This window comes from Sycon ciliatum, chromosome 13, assembly GCF_964019385.1.
Source record: "Sycon ciliatum chromosome 13, ocSycCili1.1, whole genome shotgun sequence".
NCBI classification, from domain to species: Eukaryota; Metazoa; Porifera; class Calcarea; order Leucosolenida; family Sycettidae; genus Sycon; species Sycon ciliatum.
Genome location: NC_088655.1, coordinates 25132548 through 25155976, shown reverse-complemented (window position 1 = coordinate 25155976; position 23429 = coordinate 25132548). Strand labels below are relative to the sequence as shown.

The window sequence follows — 23429 nt, the reverse complement described above, 5'->3', positions numbered from 1 at the left end:
GCATGGACACTATACTGAGTCCCACATATACACAGGAGGATCGGTCAATGTAATGTTTCAGAGGAAATGTACAGTAATTTTCATAGAGAACGGCTATGTTGGTCTCGGGCGGCAAACGAAGTATTGCCCGGAGAATCTGTCGATGCACAATCTCCAGCTTTGCAAAGAGGCCATTACCAGCGCCACACCACACCACACAGCAATACAAGAAAATAGGCAAAACGTATGTATGATAAGAGGTCTTTCGGCATTCTGGTGAAATGTAGGGGAGATGACCATAAAGAATACCGACGACTGAGCTTGCCCGCTTTTCCAGATTCTGGAAATGGTGGGACCAGTCCAATTTGCTATCAAGTGTAACGCCAAGGTGCTTGTGACGAGAGGTTATAGGTATCGGGGTAGGATCATCGGGGAAATGGAAAATAAAAGTTTGAAGATGTGCAACATCTGATGACGCGTTGGGGACGACACACATGATCTCGGTCTTGGCGGAGTTCGGCCGGAGTTTCCACCTTCGCGCCCACTTGACCACACAGTCTATTCCTACCTGCAGGTCTTGACACTCGACGTGGAGCGACCGGTGACTAGCCAGCAGAGTGGTGTCGTCCGCATATAGTGAGGTGTTGATATTTACTTGCTATGAAAGACAAAAAAGGTAACTCTCCAGCCACCGCAGTATGCGTCCTTGAATCGAGAATGATGCTATCTTAGCCATCAGCCCACGGTGCCACACAGTATCAAAGGCTTTAAATAAATCGAAGAAGCAGACTAGGCTGTACTCGCTGCGATGGCGATTGTCATGCAGGGATTGAACAACTCGAAGTAGCTGCCAGGCTGTTGAATCACCTCGACGGAATCCGGACTGTGATTGATGGAGATATGGATCTACATGTGCATATAACTTGTCATACATTATTCGCTCACACAGCTTTAATATCGTTGAGAGAAGGGATATGGGACGATAGTTCGTAGGATCCGTTCTTGCGCCTTTGTTTTTGTACAGCGGGATGACGACAGCAGCTTTCCAGGTAGTTGGAAAATACCGGTGGAGAAAGAAAGATTGAATAGCACACTCAAAGAAAGCGATATCGACGGGCCAATCAATTTCAGCAGCTCGTGTGTAACTCCATCAGGTACCGTAGCTTTCCGGAGCTTTAGACGCTTGATGTATTTATGCACGGCATAGGGCGTGGTGAAGATAGAGGTGAGCGGCGGCGCAGTCGAGGCGTCCTGCAAAGGCGGGAGCGTCCACTGAGGGTTTTCCGGAGTACCAAATGCAATGAACTGCTTATTTAGGGCATTTGCAATGTCGTCAGGTGATTTGATGTCAGCTCCACGGACGGTGAGGCGTGATACAGTGGGTTTTCCGGTGGAGTCCGACCGCAAACTTCGGATAAAATTGTGTAGATTCGGAAATGGTGTTTGGGCCTTTTGGGAGAATGAATTGAGAGTGCGGAGAAATCTGCGGTACTCCAGCCGCGAGAGGTTACGGGTCGTATTCCGTTCCGCCTTATACACAGCTTGATATTTAGGGGTTTGAAACTTCCTGTACACACTGTACGAGTCATGCTCCCGTTTGATTTGTTCTCTTCATGCTTGTGTTAGCCAAAGTGGTCGGGCAGATTTCGAGGGTGTGCATCGGATTGTCGATTTGCGTCGCTCTAGATAGGACTGCAGTATCTCCTCCAAAGTGTCGTACAGCATATCTCCAGATAGGGATGGATCACCCAGATGTAGTTGGAGCACAGCCTCCCAGTCAAGATGGAATAGACGCTCATAGAGCGCAACTGCCGTTTCATTCAGCACGGATGAGATGTTCAATGAAGCAAGGTGACTTCGATGTGGAAGCTGTTTCTGCTCAGAGACAGGAGACCGCGGGGACTGTGACATTTTAATTTTACCAACAACAAAATAGTGGTCAGATTGGCCCTTAGGTGCTTCAGCATGGAGGTCGTCAATGGCGTGGGGAATATCGGTTATTACAAGATCCAGAGCCGCTCCAGGGCCCGAGGCAGACTCGTGAGTGGGGAAGTTTACCAATTGCTCCAAAGAAAACATCTTAAGCAAACATCGCAATTGGAGACCTGCTGTGTCGGTAATATCCCCCTCCCAGTGTGAACACCTAGCGTTGAAATCCCCCATCAACACTACTGCAGATGTTGTAGCTTTGACAGCAGTCAGACAGCGTTAGAGAGAGTTACAAAATGTATCAATGGCGGCAGCCGTGTTCGAGGGTGGGCGGTAGAGGGATCCAATTAGCAGGGACTCCCCGGATCCAAATGTCTGTGTTCCGGTACCCTTCAGCGGAAACTCAATCTCTACAAACGTCGCTTCGAAATTTGGAGCGTGAAGGTCCGAACGATGTACAACAGAAGTGAATACACCAGACTTCACGAGAAGAGCAACTCCACCATACGCCAAAAGTTCAGACCTGTTTTTTTTTCGGCTGTACATGTAGGCCTGTCTCTTCGATAACAGTCGTATCCTGGGATAGAGAAAATTTGAGCTCCGTGCAGCCATGTCTCAATAATAGAAATGAACAGCGGGTCCCACGTCGAGCAGAAGTCAGTTTGTTCCGCGACCTTGTTACATATTGATCTAGCGTTAAAGCAGACAAATGGGTGACTCGTAGCCGGTAATGGCAGGGGCTGGAACGTTTTCACTTCGGGATTTAGCAATCTACCCGGGAATAGATCAGCATTTGCGTGTGAAGTTGTGTGCGTGGTTGTCGGTGCAGGACGGAATGGTGGAGCCAATGGTTTGAGTGTGAAACTCAATGTTTCTCGTCTGTTGAGTAGCGACGCTGGTCTACACTGCCTAAAGTGCGATCATCATCGGATTTGAATTTCCAGAGTCGGGCAGATTGCTCTATCTTTTTGACATTGAGCACCCTCTCCGCAGCTGTGTGGAACCAGATCTTACTCTATGTATATAATATATGTGGGTCCCTATAACAGGTAGGCCCCTATAACGGGTCGGCTCCCTATAGCAGGGCGGGTTTGACCAAAAAAGGAAGTCATGCAAGTGCACACATGACGTCTTGACTGGGTCCTCTGAGTGCAAGGGGTCCATGACCTTGTATAACAGAAATGGAAGAACCAGGAAATCCTCATTGACCCCATGACCCCGGGACTCAATTTCGTACTCACACGAAAACAGGCAACGGAAGGAACTATTGATCTTGTGAAAGAGATGAGGGATGGGTTATACCAAGACTACTATTACTATTAATGTATTATACTGAAGATGGATATGGAAGAATAGGGGGAGAGCATGATGGAGGCGGAGGGCAGTGGAATTGCAGTAGGGAAAACGAGCTGGGTAAAATCAAAGACAAAAGATCGAAATGCAGAAACGTTTTGGGCAGGCCTAGATGAGTGTATACTAGTTTTCAAGGCAAGAGCTCTAAACAAAGCGTGGGGAGCAGCGAGGCTAATGAAACAGCTGGTAGAAGATGGAAACTATGGAAGTCTTAATGAACAACGTATCAAGAAAATTATTGAGAGATTCTTCTGCGAGGATGGCGCACTCTATTACAAGTCAAACGAGCTAAACGTTGCGCACAGGAAATGCATCTCAAGGGAGGAATTGATCAGCAAGATTGCAGAAGAACATAGTATTGATCATCGGGGACTCGAGACGATATACGAATCCTTACGGTGTTCGTATTATCCTATCATCCGAGAGACAGTCCTGCAGCTGTTGCACCAAACACTCGAATGTGAGCACTGTGCCCGACAGAATCCTTTGCCCAAGACAACTTTGGTACGAAGAACAATAAAGGCCACTTACCCGAACAGCCGCTGGCAAATGGACTTGAAAAAGCTCCCAGCGAGTCGAGGCTTCCAATACGTCTGTAATATTGTGGACTGTCACAGCAAATTCGCGATGGGTGGTGCCATCAGAGCCTAAACTGCGAAGGAAGTGTGCCGCGTGATCCTTTCTGCGATGTATTTGTACGGACCTCCAAGAATTCTCCAAACGGACAACGGGAAAGAATTCAACAATGGTGATTTGTCGGCACTCATGAACGAGATGCGGGCACAGAAGATCAACGGCCGACCGTATCACCCACAAAGTCAAGGCCGGGTAGAGCGCTTCAACCAGACACTGGCGCAATTCCTAAGACGTGACCTGCTGGAAGATAAAAAATTGGCCTGATCGTCTGCCGCAGTTTTACAACAGCTACAACAACCGCGTCCACAGAAGCCTACACGGGAAAACTCCGTACGAGATGTATTTGCAGAGGCCAAACTTTTCCTTGTTTCGCGAGCAGGAGCGCTGCAATCTGACCACAGACGAGAAGGACTTTCTCCAGTGTCAGGGAAACCTGAACTTAGCCGATGAAGCAAATGACGATGATGAGGTCGACGATGAGGACGTTCCTTTAGGCCAGCAGGAGCCACAGCCGACAGCACCAGAGACAGGAGCAGCATACCCGCTCGAGCTCGCATGGACGCCAGAGGAATTTCCATTTGAGCATGCTTTAGGAGACGTCGTTTACTACAAGCTGTAAACCTAGGCGGAGCAGCCGGCACAGCGGCACTGATGACGCAGTGGCATAGGGGGAGCGTAGCTGCTTTGCGTCGAGAGAATTTCTTCCGCTTGTACGACATTGTCGACACCGACGACTCGCCAGTCGGCTCCTTTGCTGGTAGTCATGTCAGGAACGGACCAACCCAGGCATCCATCGAGGCACGAGACCGAGAAGGACGGTCAACTTCCACGGCCTCCAGAAACCAAACGAAGTAACTCCTTGTTTCGAAACAGTAGGTGTTTTATCTCCTTCCTAAATACACGCATGCGTGTTTACTCTGTACATGTGTAGATTCTGCACTGCACGTGGAGCGCAACGGCATTTATTGCTTAGATTACGGGAATATTCTGATATGCATTGCGTAACCATAACCTTTAGTTGATCCTCTGATCTTCAGTTATCCGTTAGTTGACCTTCTACATCAGCTTTTTTGCTTATTTTCAGCACAGAGTGTACATGATGCTGTGTACTCTGAGCTAGCTATTATTTTTGTGTCTATAAGGCATACGATATGCACCTCTTGCACTGCACTCTGAGCTGTCCATATATGCGACTCAAACCGACCCGCTATAGGGAGAACACCCAAACCGACCCGCTATAGGAACAGGCCTGCTGCTGCGTCCATCATATATACAGATTGGGAACATATGCATATTTAGTACACAAGGCAGGACAACAGAGGCCAAAAAGCTTTCTTCGTTACTCCGATTTTCGCAGACACTTTGTGTACAGATTGAGTTTATACATTATTATATCTGTATTTTAAATCCCTGTCACTTACAGCCCTCGCTCGCTCTTGGCAACCCGCAATAATAGCCAGGTATGGTGTTTACGCAATACAGTGGATAGGGATGATTCGTTTTTCTCCGACTACAGATGCCCGGATACCTGACACACTCATTCACATCTGAGCCAAACAGAGGAAAAAGAAACAGAAGTTGCAGTTTGGAAGTGGGGATAGGCGTCGGGAGATATTTTTGATTGGTTTGGCAAAGATTGCAGCAGATGAGCGCCAGGGGAAGCTCCCTGGGCACAATTAAGCCAACTCTCGCTATTTGAGAGCAGATGCCACCGTTTCATGATTACAATGCCACCCTTGTGCCCATAACGTGGTAATAATGATACAACAGATATATAGCTCACAAGGCCACCTCAGACCCTTTTGTAACAGCTTCACGACGGCCAGGGCACCAAAGACAAGCAAAACGAGTGATTTCTACTGACAACACACATAAGGTAAATCAATGTGTCGTTATTGAGGGAACTCACTACGGCCGCCTACATCCGACAAATCTAGCGTCTAAAACGCAAAACACATAAATGTCCATAACTCAGGTATGCTCATCGGTCCACTCATCGTGAATTTCCTGACAAAAGAATTGCCTTTCCAGGTGGATGCAATTCACTTGTGGTCAGATTGAGTCAGACAAATTCACAATGTGTAACCGCTACGCCTTCTTCTGCCTTCCTATCACTGCACACCTATGTACGCGCCTATCACTGCACACCTATGTACGCGCCTATCACTGCACAGCTTGGATGCGCCTATCATTTGCTTCACCTTGTGCAACTTCTAGCACTTACTGTTCACGGCTAACCTTGGCACCTGTTAGTCTACGTATACAATAAATGAGTTATGATGAGCTAATCACAAGAATAGACAGAAAAAAATAATTATAAAAACCGAGGGGGACCTCGGTTTTTATAATTATTTTTTATTGGTCATACACCCAAGGCCGGAGCATTTATTGTATACAGAATCAACCAGTAAAAACTCCTACTCAATCTCCAACAACAAAATTAGTGGACAGCTGTTATTTGTGTTGCTATCACAACTCGTGTGCTGGACGAGTAATTGTTGTCATTGGTTCAATTTCTTTTACTCTTCATAGGCTATCAACTCATTTTCCTTATTCGGTCTATTTATAACCAGTGTTAGGTACCTCCTCCCGTACCTTTTCTAGCTGGCCTGCATGCACTTGCGTACTCACCTTTTGTCTCCTTTTGTTCTGTTGGCCTGGATAGCTACTTGCACGCCCATATTTGCCATAGCTACCCAGGCCCTTTATCTTGCCGTTCAGACTTGCTCTCTTTCTCACTCTTCAATAATTACCATGTAGTCGTTTCGTTCGGCTTGGTCTCTTGTCCCGTCTCCAATAAATGTCGTTCCACCAACCTACCTGTTCCCTTTGTAATGTCTGGATAATGTGTCGTCAGTCGTCCTTTCTCGTATTCAACACCAGTATCTATAATGAGAGTGTGGTCTGTCTCCATGGTTACCGGTGTTCATTTCATAACTATAGCCACTTCTCCTTGTTAGACCTTATCTGGAAGGCCCATTCTTGCATATTCCAACGGCAGCCAAGGGAGCTAGTTCTCTTGGTTATGCGGACTGGGTCCGATCCTAAAAAGCTGTTTTTATGAACTGTTTTTATGAACTGTTTTTATTGGATAGGATATGATTATGTTGAATAAACAAGGTTTGTGTCAATGGGAGATTGACTTGGAGTTTTTACGAGTTGAGTCTAATTACTGTATAAACTGCTTCTTTACTAATAAAGAGATGATTATCCCTCAGCCGACTAAGTGAGACGTTTACATTGGAAGCAAAGAGGATGGGTTTCGATGGTTTTCTTCAGTTTGCACTGGTCCCTTCTGACGCCCGCTGTCTTATCATTCCTGGTACTCGGTTTACTGATTTTCGGGAGCTAAGATCTCAAAGACTCATAACTGTCAACATTCCTTCATCCCTGGAACCTTTGGACCATTTTCATGAAACGCCTCGTAAAATTCAAATGTAGTACTCCCTCATTGATTTGTTTCCGTCTTCTCTTTGTGCTTTGTTCATGATTGAATTTTCCTCTTCCTCCTTTCCTTATCATTATCACTAGCTTCATCATTTTGCGAGAACTGTGGCAGAACGCACAGTGAGAAGGCAGATTTTGCCTGTGCTTCTGGTGAAGTAAAATAGAGCTAAACAAAACAACAAATAAAACAATTCCAAAATGTCTACTTTTACAGTATACAAAGACCACTCAACACTCAATTTTCGACTACGTTTGAGCTCTGCAGTTGCTTTATCAATTTTTGAGATCTTTTGCATCATTTGATAGTATGTGTTTGTTGTAAGTCAGTTTGACAACAAGTAAGCTCAAATCTGGTCGTGCTGTCGAATGCCTTTGGTTAGAAACATAACAAACATCCTCCGGACAACAGCACTTACCTTTACAGTTAGAAGCAATAGGATCCAAGTCCCATCCAGGCGTCGTGCACTTACTATGGTAAGCTGTAAAGATCAAAGTACGCAGATGTGCAGACACATAGGGTATTACAGACTATTCAGTTATAATTCATTGGACACGAGACTGAGCTCTTGAACATCTCTAGAGCTCACAGAAATATTACCAGTCCATTCAGAAAAAAAAGATGTTATCCTAGTTTTTGGCCATAAATGGGTCAAATTTTGAGTTTTCATCTCCTTTTCTCGGCAATCCCCGATGGAATGCTCTTCCAATTGTGTTTTTGAAGTCTATTTCTCGAAAAAGCAAGCCATAACAAGAATAGGATTTCGGCCAGGTTTTGCCCCCAAAGCACTGAATTGGGTAAAAACCATGAAAATCCAGGCCGTTCACTCAACTTGCATAACAGTACATTTCGGTTCGAACCCCAGTTGAGGTGCCTTTTGGACCCTTTTTCAAGTCTCGAATCGCGCCGCACTGAACAGTGTACCACAAAATCGCCAAAAACGGGAACTCTCCAGAGCCAGCGCTCAACCTTTCCTGAATGGACTGCAGAACTCATAACAAAAAAGAATTGGTCGTTAAAACGTTAGACTTTGTGACTTTCTGGTTTAACAGTAGTGACAGTGGAGGGTGGTTGCTCTTAACTCGGATCCATATGCTCCCTTCCTTTTTCTTTATATCATCGGCTCAACATCCGAGTTTCATAAAGAGTTATTACAATAAATTATACTGACTGGTAATATTTCTAACGAGTCACAAAGTCTAACGCTTTAACGACTAATTCTCTCTTCAATGATCCAGAGTTCCTGTGCAATGCTCGCTTCGTATCCTGGCGTGATCGCCAAATGTTGTGAACCCTCTGGTTCTCTTAAGAGAGCATGTCTGAGAAAACCAGAACATATGTGCAAGTCGATCTCTCAGATTTCGCTCAAATTTTGCAGGTAGGTTTGCTTTGGGGTGTAGATCGACATTCCAAAGCCCGCACAACATCTTTTGAAGGGAACCATGAAATTGGTATACCCCTCAATATTGGCCCAATATTGGCATGATTTATGGGTCAACAAACGAGCCGCGGCACAGCGTGCAAGAACAAGCTACGAACAAAACTCCATCAAGCCATCATTACCTCACCTTAGAAGAGTTCTTGGGGCAGCACTACTTAGCCACGCCAGCATCCCTGAAGACGAGGGCAATCATCCCTTGACGCCACAAATGATCGTCTTAAAAATAGCCAAATTACAAGCGCTGATAAAACAGCGAGCTACGTCCTCAATTAGCAAACACTATACACCGGCAGATAGTAGAACACCTCTTCTAGCACTGAGGACATGTCCCCCATCATCCTTTTGGGGTTTTCTTGAAATAAACAATTTTGAATTTTTCTACTCGCCCATTCTAAAATACGTCCAAACTCATACCTGCGCAGGAAAGATCGCCCCTCCGCGACGTCTAGTCAGCAATTTCTACTCCAACACCACTCCCAACGCTGCAGAACAAAGTGTATTGTTGACTCTGACAAGGAAAAGCAGTGGTGATCACTTGTCACTCCAAACGACAAGCTTCTCATTGCGCCACCAACATTTTTCGTTGCAACAGTTGATGCAAAAGTGACTGAATTTTTGCGTGTAGTTTTTGGATTTTACTGCAAGAGGAATGAAGAAATCACGTGGATCGTGACGTAGAATAATGCTTTCTGGTACACGACACAATGCACACGATCACGATCGTTCCTGAGGCGCTATTCAAAACGGACCATGAGGGAGGAGGTAAGATGCATTATATTTCTTGCATGCTCTGCTCAGAACATGCAGAAACTATCGTTATAACGCTAGCAGTATTGCATTGGCAAGAATTCTTGGAGATATTTCCTCTTGCAGTAAGCAAGGGATGCATTTTTTCATACTAACCTCGCTCATCCCGAACATGGTTCAACAGGAACTACGGCTGGTTTACATGCTGATGATCCACGTAGATCTGCAACAGCAAGGAATGAGCGTGGTCCATGCCATCGATCAAGGTCGCTTGGATCATGGAGTTGACCAGCGCGCGGCCAACACTGGTTGCATGAAGTATGTGGCGCGCGCCCACATGCACATGGCAGATATCTTACGTCATGAACAACGTGATTTGACCCTACTCGCCCTACACTGTGCTGCATGTTGAGGGAAAGTCCCAGCTGGTAGGCCTACAACACGACATGCGTGCTCTTGAACTGGACATCAAGATGCACTTGATCCGATCTAGATCAACGGCTGATCCACGTAAGTGCAGGAGCGCTTGATCAAGGTGACTCGGAACAACTGCTGAACCGTGATCTACGAGACCTGGCATTCTTGTGTCACGAGGCACGTGATTTCATCATTCCTCTTGCAGTAAAATCCAAAAACTACACGCAAAAATTCAGTCACTTTTCCATCAACTGTTGCAACGAAAAATGTTGGTGGCGCAAGGAGAAGCTTGTCGTTTGGAGTGACAAGTGATCACCACTGCTTGTCCTTGTCAGAGTCAACAATACACTTTGTTCTGCAACGTTGGGAGTGGTGTTGGAGTAGAAATTGCTGACTAGACGTCGCGGAGGGGCGAGCTTTTCTGCGCAGGTATGAGTTTGGACGTATTTCAGAATGGTCGAATGGAAAAATTCAAAATTGTTTATTTCAAGAAAACCCCAAAAACATGATGAGGACATGTCCTCAGTGCTAGAAGAGGTGTTCTACTATCTGCCGGTGTATAGTATTTGCTAATTGAGGACGTAGCTCGCTGTTTTATCAGCGCTTGTAATTTGGCTATTTTCAAGACGATCATTTGTGGCGTCAATGGATGATTTCCCTCGTCTTCTGGGATGCTGGCGTGGCTAAGTGGTGCTGCCCCAAGAACTCTTCTAAGGTGAGGTAATGATGGCTTGATGGAGTTTTGTTCGTAGCTTGTTCTTGTACGCTGTGCCGTGGCTCGTTTGTAGACCCATAAATCGTGCCAATAATGGGCCAATATTGAGGGGTATGCCAATTTCATGGTTCCCTTCAAAAGATTTTGTGCGGGCTTTGGAATGTCGATCTACACCCCAAAGCAAACCTACCTGCAAAATTTGAGCGAAATCTGAGAGATCGACTTGCACATATGTTCTGGTTTTCTCAGACATGCTCTCTTAAGTATCAGGAATGAACGACCACACGGCACGAGGACAACTATTTTATTCTCAACAGTATATTTTGACTTCCATTGAATCTGTTGAGTCACCTCCATCATTACACTGCGCTCTTTAGCGGACTAGACCCTCCTGCACACAACCATCATTGCTAGGACATTTCCGTAGTCGATATTGATAAACTCCTTCAGAAAGCTGTTTCGCTAAAACATAGCTCATCAGTGAAGGTAGATGTTGAGTTAATAAAATATAGACCAAACTGCTATTATATAAGGTTTCCACGTACAAATGGTAATAACGTAATAAATCCATTGAATCTAACTAATTAAAAACTCACACTAAAACCACCAAGTAGTTATAGCGTGAAAATGACAGTGCATATGAGAAAAGCATACACATACAACGTACAACTACCGTAAAAGCCCCTGTATACGCCCACTTGAAATTACGCCCACCCTCCGTGTACACACCCAGTCAGGGGAAGTCAACACTTTTGTTTCAAAATAGCGCCCATGCCCATGTATACGCCCAGGTATGCCGGCAACACCAGTACATGTACAGGTACTGATACCCAATACTTACTGCTATCCCTATTCGCAGCATACGCCCGGTTCCAAAATAACGCCCGTGCCCTTGTGTACGCCCAGGAAATCGAGGCTGCTATTCTATACGCCCAGGGCTTATGCACGGGCTTTTACGGTACAGCGCACACAGCAAACAGCACATAGTGCCTGTAGCGTATACCACGTCGTAAACATCAGCGGTACGGCGGAGTCGGGATACAACTGCATTGAAACGAACACAATGTCACAAGCGAGATGGCCTTTCACTCTTCAGAACTTGTGGTTTCGCAACAGTTGCGAAAGTTGCGAACTCTTCTAACACAACCAAAACTTGCAAAAAAAAGTGGCAAGCATCTTTGGGAAAGGGCTAACCACAAGAGAGTTGAAGTCAAAGCTGGGTTGCGTACAGCCCTGTATCTATCATGCACAGAGTGCAAGTAATGTTTACGGGTTCATCACGTGATGTGAAGTTCTTGTTGCCCATTCTCGAAGGGTATGTACTGTTCCTACTGTATACTGTGGACCTTAACCCTTTCACCGTCAGACCATACATTTGTGGGTCGAATTCGACCCATCCTTTGAAATACTCGCACTGGAATGATTTTTTACGCACGATAGAAAATTTTCCAGGCTTTCTGTTGCAGAAATCCGCGTTGAGCTACGATGTAATGGAGCAGAGTTATCAAGCGCTGAGTACTGCACGCTTGTCACTTCCGCTGCACTGGGCGCGCGACTGACGTCGTCACGGGATTTCCCCATTTCTTCACGCGCTCTGTGACTGTTGCACGCGACCAACGTATTCCTCACGAAATGCTCTAACTCTCAAAAACAATGGATCACTCTACGATGAAGGAGACGGCCATGGCGGAGTTTTGAACTTGTCATTTCCATGCCTGGCGTTGAGACGACGTCGCTGCGATCCAGCGCTGGTTGTGTGACTGCTGAGGCGAAGAATGTGGTATCATTGTGCTGGTCTCATCCAGAGGTTTCCAACGAGCCCAAGATTATAAAAATCGAGTGAGTACAACTAAAGTTATGACCTTGGAAAGTTGAAATTTCGTTTGGCGTTTCAATGGATGAAATGGTTAAAGGGTTCAGCTGATAGAACTGTGGAATACTAGTACATGGACATTGAAGTATGCACATCCGATGGCAGGGTGGTCGATTAAATGGATCTGTGGGTGGGTGGACAGTCTTTAAATATAACAACAGAGAGTATCACAAACCCCGCATTCACGTCACATACATTTAACTGGCACAAATCTCAGGTTGTCGGTCAAGATGCATGTCGGCAAGAGAACAGCTACGATAGCGAGTGATATCTGTAGCAACAAGAAATGGATAGTCACACATGGATATTTACGTACACCGACCGAACTTCTTTGCGCATATAGAGATGTTCCGCATAACGTTATTACGTTAGTAAAAACGTAGTCAATCTACGGAAAGTCTTACGTACACTGAGTGCGGAGCTGTGTTCCACCATACAGAGTTTTAGAAGCACGCATATGTAGCTGCCCATGCCAGCTCAGAGCATGGCAGATTCCAAACCGAGTCGACCTGTGGAGAGAGTCATAAATTTGAACCCCAATCCACTCACGGAGCACCTCCATTATCAGAGCCCTGTTATATCTACGCACTGACAATTTTTCGTAAGTACCTAAACTTTACGTGGTGCTGAACTTCTCTATAGACGCACCCAGATTTTTGTAGCGAAAGAGAGACCCTGCACTTCTCTATAGACGCACCCAGATTTTTGTAGCGAAAGACAGACCCTGCACTTGGAATAGAAGCCGCACGTCTCACTTACTAGGTCTGGCTCATCGCAATTATGGCTTATCTCCCACGCACTTTTTGTCAGGCAAAAGCCAGTCAGATCGCTTTTTCTGACTCACTTTTGTGTTTGAAGTTGTGATGGCAAGATCAGAGAAGTCTTCTAAGAAAAAACCACCATGATTGCCGCGAGTAGCATCGCGCATGGCGGGTTTAGCTACACCAAGTAGCAAGCGGACGCACGCACCTACACCGCGAAAGAAATGTGCAGATGTGAAAACGTCGGATCGCTGGAGGATTGTCACCGCGTACCTTGAGCTCTGCAAGGGCCGTGATCGCCTGCCACGAGGTTCCATGGCCAGTCTGAATCCGAATACATTTACTAAAAATTGACCCAAATTGCACATAACACGAAGCTGGTTTTTGAAATTTGTAAGTCGTGTATCTTCCCCATTTCTTCTTTATGACTTGCACAATACACCAATCTGCCTAAATAACACATTTATAGCGGGGGTTCATTACCATATAAGACAAGTACAGCCAGTGATATTGTCATGTCTAAATACTACAATTTTGACACAAATTACACATCACACGAAGCTGGTTTTTGAAAAATTGTAAGTCATGTATCTGCCCAATTTCTTCTTTATGACTTGCACAATACACCAGTCTTCGAAAACAACACATTTATAGCAGGGTTAAATTCGGCCATATCCCAAAGTCAGAATTTGGCTCGAAGCGATACTTGTCACCTTTCGCAGATAATGGCTACAGAAATCTTATCTGCATGCTGTAGAGGCAATTAAGTATCGATTTTCGGCGAATTCAGTGCGAAAATTGCGCATCCGGCGAAAAGATTGGAGATTTCTTCGAAACCATTGTTTTCGGCCGATTTGGGAACTGCCTACAGTCCATTTCAAAACTAAAGACGCGTACCTAGGCAAAAACCGTTATGCCAGCATCTATACCACATAAAATCTGTGATCACTTTGTGCATAAATTTTTCCAAATTGGGTGTCTGTTATCCGATCGTTCAGAATTTACATGAGAGTAATTGTGGAGCGGACCTGAGCAATATTCCAAAAACTTTCCTCAAAAAGTTCCAGCCAAATTTGAAATATTTCAAAACCCTAGGCGTCTATAGTTTTGAAATGGACTGTACTCTATTCTCGTGTTCAACATTGATGTTCCCCACACAGTCTGCACATCCGTATGCTGCTTGCTGCTCTGAAAATCCACGTTTCTGTGGTAAATGCATGTACAATGTGTTCTTTTTATGAGTATTATCGCATTTTTGTCTCAGAGGAAACTGTTTACAATGTATGAACGAGTAATTTGATTTATTCCCGTAGCTATGCAAAAGACGTTACTTCAGTGAAGTCTGGCGCTAGCCAGGGTCCACACAGCTTTAATTCCGTGTTTGTTTGTTTGTGCTTCCTGCATGCCTGGCGCTATCCGGTACCTGTCCCGTACCGTATCGTACCATCAAAGACAGCTGCCCACAATATTCAAATAGGGCTTTCAAATGCAAGATCATAACATGAAGCAACTTGGAAGAATGAATATGAATGCCTAGTGTGTCCCGGGAATGCATGCAGGGCAACTTTAAGTGTGTAGGGAGAATGCATGCAGGGCGATAGTGCGGATTATAATTCTAGGTTATGTCTTGAACAAAAATATGGGAAACGAAACATTCAACATTCACTCCACACAACAACGGATCACGGTTGGTATTTTTTGGAGGGGTTTCATGTGCCCGAAATTTATTAATCATTCGAATCAAATTTTGAAACATCCGAGAGCAAAGTGATACTGTTCCAAGGCATTGATCAGGGAACAAGGGAATAGTGATAAGGTGAGAAACATTTTGAAGTCGTGGGCCGTGGTCACCCTGGGCAACCCGGTGCCCGGCCACCTCTGGGGGCATTTTGCGATGACAACCCGGTGTCATGTGTTTGCCCGAAGCTGCGGGCAGGCGATTGACCGCCAACCCCACATGCCTCCATGTGTACGAGTAATACTTGTACAGTGGGAGTGGAGGGTGGGGAAAACAAATTGTTGGTCAGCAATGACACACTCAGTTGCAGCACTTTCACCGGAAAGGGAACCTTGCATTTGTTGTCACACTAACTTGATTTTTTTCTGTTTCTTATTCTAATTATTGTTATATTTGCGGGTTCGTTTACTGGTTGCCATGGCGCCTTTGGCTTGTTGGTATCGTGAATGTTAACTACGGTTTGCAATGTGCAAACCTCCATTTATAACATCCCTATGCTTTTTTGCCTACATCATCAAAGTGGTAGACGGTGTCTTTTACCTCACTCCATATACACCCACACTCATATACCAGATCTCCCATGAAATTTTCTAAGTATTTATCACTCTCTTATTATTGACCCCGACAGAAACTTGTGATCTGTAAGCGGTCAAATATCAGCATATATTGACCGCTTATATTGACCATTTATTAGAGAGGTTCCGGGGTACGATTTTCCGTGCCAAAATCCGTGTGGGCGCTACGGATTTTTTCCAGGCGTGCTCCATACGATTTTTCGGCACGGAGAATCCGTGTGGACTGGCTTTCACACGAACCATGTTTCGTAGGGAGATTTTGCGTCATCGGGTGCAGAAAGATTTTTCGCGTACAAATTTGGTACGAGAAACATCGATTTTCCGCGGGAAGTTTTGATTTCGGTACAACTTTTCAAAATAAAAAGGCATGGTGCGGGAATGTGACGTGTTTGCGATCGTAACCTAGGCAATGACGGCAAACACATAAGTTCCGTACTCCGGAACATTTCACTGCTCGAAAACGACGTATAAAAATCCGTAGCGCCTCTACGGATTTTGGCACGAAAAATCGTACTCCGGAACCTCCCTATTAGAGAGGTTTTGCATTCCGAATTTCGGAATGATTTTCGACTGCTTTTCCGAAAAAAGCGCGTTCCGAAAAACGGAATTTTCAGTGTTTTGCATTCCGAAAATCTGATTCGACTTCGTTTCCAAGGTTTGCCATGCACAACAAAATGGAGAGCAGGGAGTCGTAAAATACCTGGTATTTTACGACTCCCTGAGCAGGATCAAATCCATGTGCACAGGTCAAACTGAATTTGGGTGCGGTTCGAAGACGAGGACGGACTGATGGTGGACCAAGTGATCCAACAGCTGAAGACGAGGTTGGCGAACTACTCACGTAACTGTCTTGTACTGTCAGTAGGCTCAAAAGGAAGATAGAGTGTGATGGAGTGTGAGAAGATTAGTCAACATGGCGAGAGCAGCGAGAGCAGCAAAAATCAAAACTACATACGTTTAAAAATTTTCAAATAATCGAGAGCAGCAGAAAGCAAAAATACAAACATGAAAAATACACTTTTTTGTATTCAAATATGCCCTCCCAAACATGAAAGAGCCGAAAATCCATTTTCGGAAAACCATGCACTTTCGCCACCACACTTCCGAAAGTTCGACTACTTTTTCGACTGCTGCCGCCACATTCCGAAAATAATTCCGAAATTCGGAATGCAAAACCTCTCTATTATTGACCACTTAGCCCGAGGACTTAGAACTTTTTCCTCAACTTAGAAAAAAATCAGAACTGAAAGAAGAAAAATCTGAGGCCAAATGCTGGGATTTGAACCCAAATTGTCAGATTCTCGGTCAAATAACTTGGGGAACATACTACAAGAGACAACTAAAAACTTCGGTTTACACAGAAGTAATGTCCAATGTAAACGGCATATGTACATACTATTATACTATTACAATAGTATTCCTTTCTTCCTATAGCAAAGCAAAAACAGTTTTAGGTATGCTTTGTTGTGATAAATCTATTATTGCCCTCATAATCGGTCAATATATGAAATATAGACCTCGTAAAAGACCTCTACTTCGAACGAGTAAAAGACCGAGGTCCCCCGAGGTCTTTTACGAGGTCTATATTTCATATATTGACCGATTTTTTTCTAAGTTGAGGAAAAGTATATTCACTCCTTTTTGCTCTTGAGCTTGCGCATGGAGAGGTATAAATATATTATAACAAGGGACCTCGTGTATATCGAGAAATATGTATAGAATAAACACCGATGTCGTAGTGTTTATGGGAATACAGTCAAATCTGCCGTTAGCGGCCTCTGCTGTAGGCGACCATCTCCCGTTAGCGACCGATTTTCCGTGCACCGAAGGTTTCACATACAAACTGATCTGTCCAGAGCGACCATCTGCTGTGCGCGACCAGCGACCGCGATTTCATGCACGGTGCCTGCATTCAAATCTGCTGTAAGCGACCGCGACCCAGGTTCAGTCAGGTGCGAAACTGTAATTGCCAATGCGCTGTCAACTGCAAAGTGTGAAAATGCGCTGTCTTGCAAGTGCGATCGACTGGCGGCTGGCCTGCACCATGTGTACTGACTCTGAGGCTGTGCTGTAGCTCTCAAGTCCAGGCAGTGTCGATCTACTGCCGTGTCGCATACGCTTACTATGAGTATGGTCGTCGTTAAATATCCAATATAAAAATGATATTAAAAATCACATTATTCTCGTCGATTTGAGTACATGGAAGCATAATACCTGGTATGCCGAATTTACCATACATCTGCCGTAAGAGACCATCTGCCGTAAGCGACCGCTTTTTCTTGCACCAAGGGGCGGTCGCTTACGACAGATTTGACTGTATAAATACTGCTATATGCGCTTAGATTTGTCATACGAACGCAGATGCCTGTGTATACGTGTGGACATGTGTCTATAGGTGTGTGTAGATGCGTGTGTGCGTGTGTTTGTGCGTGTGCGAGTTAGGGTGTTGTGGGTGGGTGGGTGTCCTGTGTGTGCGTGCGCCCGTGTGCAAGTTAGGGTGTTGTGGGTGGGTGTATGTGTGTGTTAGTGTGTGCGTGTATGTGTGTATGTGTGTGTGGGTGTTACTATGTGTGTGCGTGTTAGTACTTGTTAGTGCTAGACCTGCGCCTACTGCATCTGCCTCTGAAATAGCCCGTCCCTGTATACATTCACGCGATTACTCCTCTCGCTATCATATTATCACACCTCTCTCCACTTAGATATACCAGCGCTGCCTCCTATTCCATTATCGTTGTCTGATGATTGGTTCAGCCATGAAACTCGGAGTCACAACGGAATAAATTTGCCATGGTTTTCATTGTGTGCCTTTGTGTTAATACTGCTATAAAAATCGAGGCGTAGCCGAGGTTTTTATAGACAGTGTTTATATTCCCATAAACACAAGACAGAGGTGTTTATTCTATTTATACCTAGCTTCGGTTTTGGCCTGAAATACTGGTCCGAAATAGCTATTTTAGTATCCCAGTATACAATAGTATACTATTATGTGTAGGTAGTATTGCGTGTTCCAGACCTAAGACCTTTCTTTCAACCAACATCTGCATCAACACCCTGGTGGCTGGGTGGTCAACATAGGTGCTTGGGAATCTTATGGTTGCAGGTTCGATTCCTGCTGAAACTTCTTTCTTCTCTTCAATTTTTTTCTTTTTCATTTGGAGAGAAAACTTCTAAGTCCCTTGAAAGTTGAAAAGTTACAACCTCTAAGTGGGTAATATAGCAAAGTATATACCCCAAGTTAAAGTGGTGAATATGGAGATTTATCGCCTTCTTAGTATTTGACCCCACTAATTTCCCTGATACCTAAGCGGTCAAATATATCGCGTATTTGACTGCTTAGTCAAATACACGATATATTTGACTACTTATGTTTGACTCCTTAGAACTTCTTGGACTTAGAAATTTTCTCTCCAACTTAGAAAAAGAAATTTTTGAAGAAAGCAGAAATACACAAGATGGGATTTGAACCCACAACCTTGTGAACCTCACTCACTCTTCCTTACCACCCAGCCACTGTGCTACCGATGCTGAACCTAGTTTAAACAATGATCTTGACTTTCAATGCAGTACAATGCGGTATAGGCTATAGTATAATACTAGAATTACAAGGATATGTCGTATATGAAGAGAAACTATTGCGTGGAGAACACGATAAATAGATTATAGACCTCATAGTTGGTCTAAACAGGATATATAGACCTCGTAAAAGACCTCGGGGGACCTCGGTCTTTTACTTGGTCTATATATCCTGTATAGACCTCCTAACCGGTCTATAATCTATACATATTCACCAGTTATAGATCACAGGAATTAGTGGGGGTTAATATGAGCTGGGTATAAAGATCATTATCGCCTTCTTAGTATTTGACCCCACTAATTTCCCTGATACCTAAGCGGTCAAATATATCGCGTATTTGACTGCTTAGTCAAATACACAATATATTTGACTACTTATATTTGACTCCTTAGAACTTCTTGGACTTAGAAATTTTCTCTCCAACTTAGAAAAAGAAATTTTTGAAGAAAGCAGAAATACACAAGATGGGATTCGAACCCACAACCATGTGAATCTCAGTCACTCTTCCTTACCACCCAGCCACTGTGCTACCGATGCTGAACTTAGTTTAAACAATGACCTTGATCCTGCAATGCCGTACAATGCGGTATAGGCTATAGTATAATAATTAGAATTACAAGGATATGTCGTATATGAAGAGAAACTATTGCGTGGAGAACACGATAAATAGATTATAGACCTCATAGTTGGTCTATACAGGATATATAGACCTCGTAAAAGACCTCGGGGGACCTCGGTCTTTTACTCGGTCTATATATCCTGTATAGACCTCCTAACCGGTCTATAATCTATACTTATCGCCTTCTTAGTATTTGACCCCACTAATTTCCCTGATACCTAAGCGGTCAAATATATCGCGTATTTGGCTAAGCAGTCAAATACGCGATATATTTGACTACTTATATTTGACTCCTTAGAATTTCTTGGACTTGGAAATTTTCTCTGCAAATTAGAAAATAAATTTTTGAAGAAAGCGGAAATACATAAGACGGGATTCGAACCCACAACCATGTGAATTTCAGTCACTCTTCCTTACCTCCCAGCCACTGTGCTACCGATGCTGAACTTAGTTTAAACAATGACCTTGATCCTGCAATGCCGTACAATGCGGTATAGCCTATAGTATAATATTAGAATTACAAGGATATGTCGTATATGAAGAGAAACTATTGCGTGGAGAACACGATAAATAGATTATAGACCTCATAGTTGGTCTACACAGGATATATAGACCTCGTAAAAGACCTCGGGGGACCTCGGTCTTTTACTCGATCTATATATCCTGTATAGACCTCCTAACCGGTCTATAATCTATACGTATAAAAAAGAGTCGGTCACTTTTATAAGTATAGAATAAACACCGATGTCGTAGTGTTTATGGGAATATAAACACTGCGATAAAAACCGAGGCGTAGCCGAGGTTTTTATAGACAGTGTTTATATTCCCATAAACACAAGACAGAGGTGTTTATGCTATTTATACCTAGCTTCGTTTTTGGCCTGAAATACTGGTCCGAAATAGCTATTTTAGTATCCCAGTATACTATAGTATACTATTATGTGTAGGTAGCATTGCGTGTTCCAGACCTAAGACCTAACTTTCAACCAACATCTGCATCAACACCCTTGTGGCTGGGTGGTCAACATAGGTGCTTGGGAATCTTACGGTTGCTGGTTCGATTCCTGCTGAAATTTCTTTCTTCTCTTCAATTTTTTTCTGTTTCAATTGGAGAGAAAATTTCTAAGTCCCTTGGAAGTTGAAAAGTTACAACCTCTAAGTGGGTAATATAGCAAAGTATATACCCCAAGTTAAAGTAGTGAATATGGAGATATATTCACCAGTTATAGATCACAAGAATTAGTGGGGGTTAATATGAGCTGGGTATAATATATCCGTATAACCCTCGAATGGAAAGAGAAAGTAAATATTTTTCGCTCATGGTCCTATGCTATGCCTTTTTGCCTAGCTCATCATGCATTTTGTATTATTAATTTTACTAGAGCCACGTTAACCCGTCCTGTGTGAGCCATGAATAAGGGGAGTAGTGGCGTGGTCTGGAATGCTCTGCCGACCTTGGCGGCATGTTACTCGAACAGATGGAGACTTTTTGCAATGCAATGATGCAGCCGATCAGTTCGTTGTGGTATGGTTGGGCATTGTAGCCATCATGGTCGACGTAGAACACTATAAAACCGCAAAAGTTTTATAAAACCCAATAAATTCTGTAATTTCTTTTGCCTAACTCATATTCAAACTGATTGAAACGGTTTTGCAAGACAATGATGTAGCCAATCAATTGAAAAAAACATTTCCATCAGTTATACTAACATTCACGACGTTCAATCACGACAAGCTAAAAAAAAGCATAGCGTAGAGCCCTGAGCTTCCAAGCTCTCTCGCTCGGATTCCAACTATTTTTCAAAAAAAAACATGTACTTTGTGTATGAATGATTCTTCAATTTGCAGCTACAGCCTCTCTGAAATCATCTCTGAAATCAACATCCTTCCCTGTAAAAAGTTGGGGATTCCCTAGTAAAAATTAATAAGAATAAAATAAAATGCAATAAACATCCACGGTGGTGGAACTGACCATTGTCACCGACGACATGATGTCAAGAGTCCCAGTAGAGAAGAAGAATTGCAGCGACTGTAAAACCGGGAAGAAGAATCAAACAAACAAACCATCATGTTGTTTAATACGACCAGGACAATGTAAGTGTGCCCAAAAGTTTCACTTTGGACAACTCCGTTCGCAATGTTATCCCTCTCCGTGATTGCAAAGGTTCACAAGACTTTTGGATGTGCTGATCCACATACAGGACAACTACATGTAGCTTGCTTTTAGGCAACTTGCTTTCAAGACAACTCTCCTCTAACTAAAGCTTCGGAGAAGAAGAATGAGGAGACAAGGTGTAATCGCATACGCATACAGGAAAGTGTTTGCACAACCATTATCGGTACGCATTGATGTGAAAGCTTCACCCCAAAAAGGAAAATTGATGTGACAGCGAGTCCTACTTTAATACCGCATTCGGCACTACATGAAACAGTACACACCCAACGAAAACTGTGCATGCGCCTCGTACATATCGACGAAAGGTCAAGAGCAGGGAGTCGTACAGACCCGTCATCATTATCAAAACCCAGGGTTTGTGCTATCGATCCCTGGTCAAGAGCGTGTGAACTGTTGCGTACATTTCCAACAGGGTCGAGCAGTATTGTCCTACTCCCTGGTATGGCATTCTCGCTACAAGTACATGACAGTATATGGATTATCCCATGAGTACGAGGACAGCACACCTATTCTAATATTCATTGACAAACACGAATCGAACTTACCGCGAAGATAGCAGATCCACTGTCACTCAAGTCCTCAAAGTCCAGCGTAGTCAAAACTCCCTCTTGCGATACAAGAAAGCAACTGAGCAGGAGACTGCAGGTGAAGCCCTTATATACCCGAGCTCGTGCGTCGCGCGTTGCGCGGGTTGCGACGGTCGCGGTTGGGCCGAAGCGCGATTCCATTTGCGTTCGGGAATGGGTTCGCAATTCTCGCAATGCGCGCGTTGCGCAGGTCGCCAGTAATGCGGAGCTCCATTCATTAACCCATGAGTACGAGGGATACCGTCGAGGGGATACCGCAGGTTGCCGCGGAGCACGGGTTCAAATTGCGTTCCGCAAACACCTCAGCTCAATGAACTAATGCGTACGCCTCGCAGTGAAATGCTGCAAAGGATGCGCATTTCGCAGTAAACCGGACAGTCGATGCGCCAGATTTGAAAAATCACGTCGGAACACAGAGTTCTATTTTTCAGATGCACCCTTTTTGGGCACTTTTCTCAAGGTATTCTCAACATACGATCGTTTTCATGTATGTACGTGCTGGCCAGTCTCACGCTTTCTCGGAGTTATTCGTCGCACTCGAGGATTCAGTAGTCGCCTTTCACCTTTTTCTGTTATGAGTTCTTCAAGAACGACGAAACTCTGTAGTTTGGTGTCGCTACACGTCGGTTTGTCTCTTTTCCTTTTTTCGTCGAAATTTCGTCGCCTGACCTATAATTTCGTGCCGCCGAATTAACCAGGCATTTCGCTGCTTCTATGCTGGACGTATCGAAAGAGTAAGTCTTTGTGACATTGGAGCGGAAGTTATGTTCTGGCCGAAAAAAGGGGATGCCTCTGGTGACGTGATTTCTAACTAGTGTTTTTACGTATATTTTCCATGCATGTGTGCACAGATGTCAGCGGCAG

The 23429-nt window shown here is 44.2% G+C and overlaps 1 protein-coding gene across 1 annotated transcript in view; it reads right to left on the bottom strand.

The window, feature by feature from the left end:
- Positions 1–22917, bottom strand: part of LOC135829809 (sushi, von Willebrand factor type A, EGF and pentraxin domain-containing protein 1-like) — a 71734-nt gene extending 48817 nt beyond the window's left edge. Inside the window, exons 1-5 of the mRNA XM_065342201.1 lie at positions 22524–22917; positions 21775–21831; positions 12731–12806; positions 7761–7823; positions 5319–5444 (exon numbers count right to left, since the gene is read on the bottom strand). Of these exons, the coding sequence (XP_065198273.1) occupies positions 5319–5444; positions 7761–7823; positions 12731–12806; positions 21775–21831; positions 22524–22706 (505 nt within the window). The 5' untranslated portion in view covers positions 22707–22917. The remainder of the gene's footprint in view (positions 1–5318; positions 5445–7760; positions 7824–12730; positions 12807–21774; positions 21832–22523) is intronic.
- Between the last annotated feature and the right edge of the window lie 512 nt (positions 22918–23429).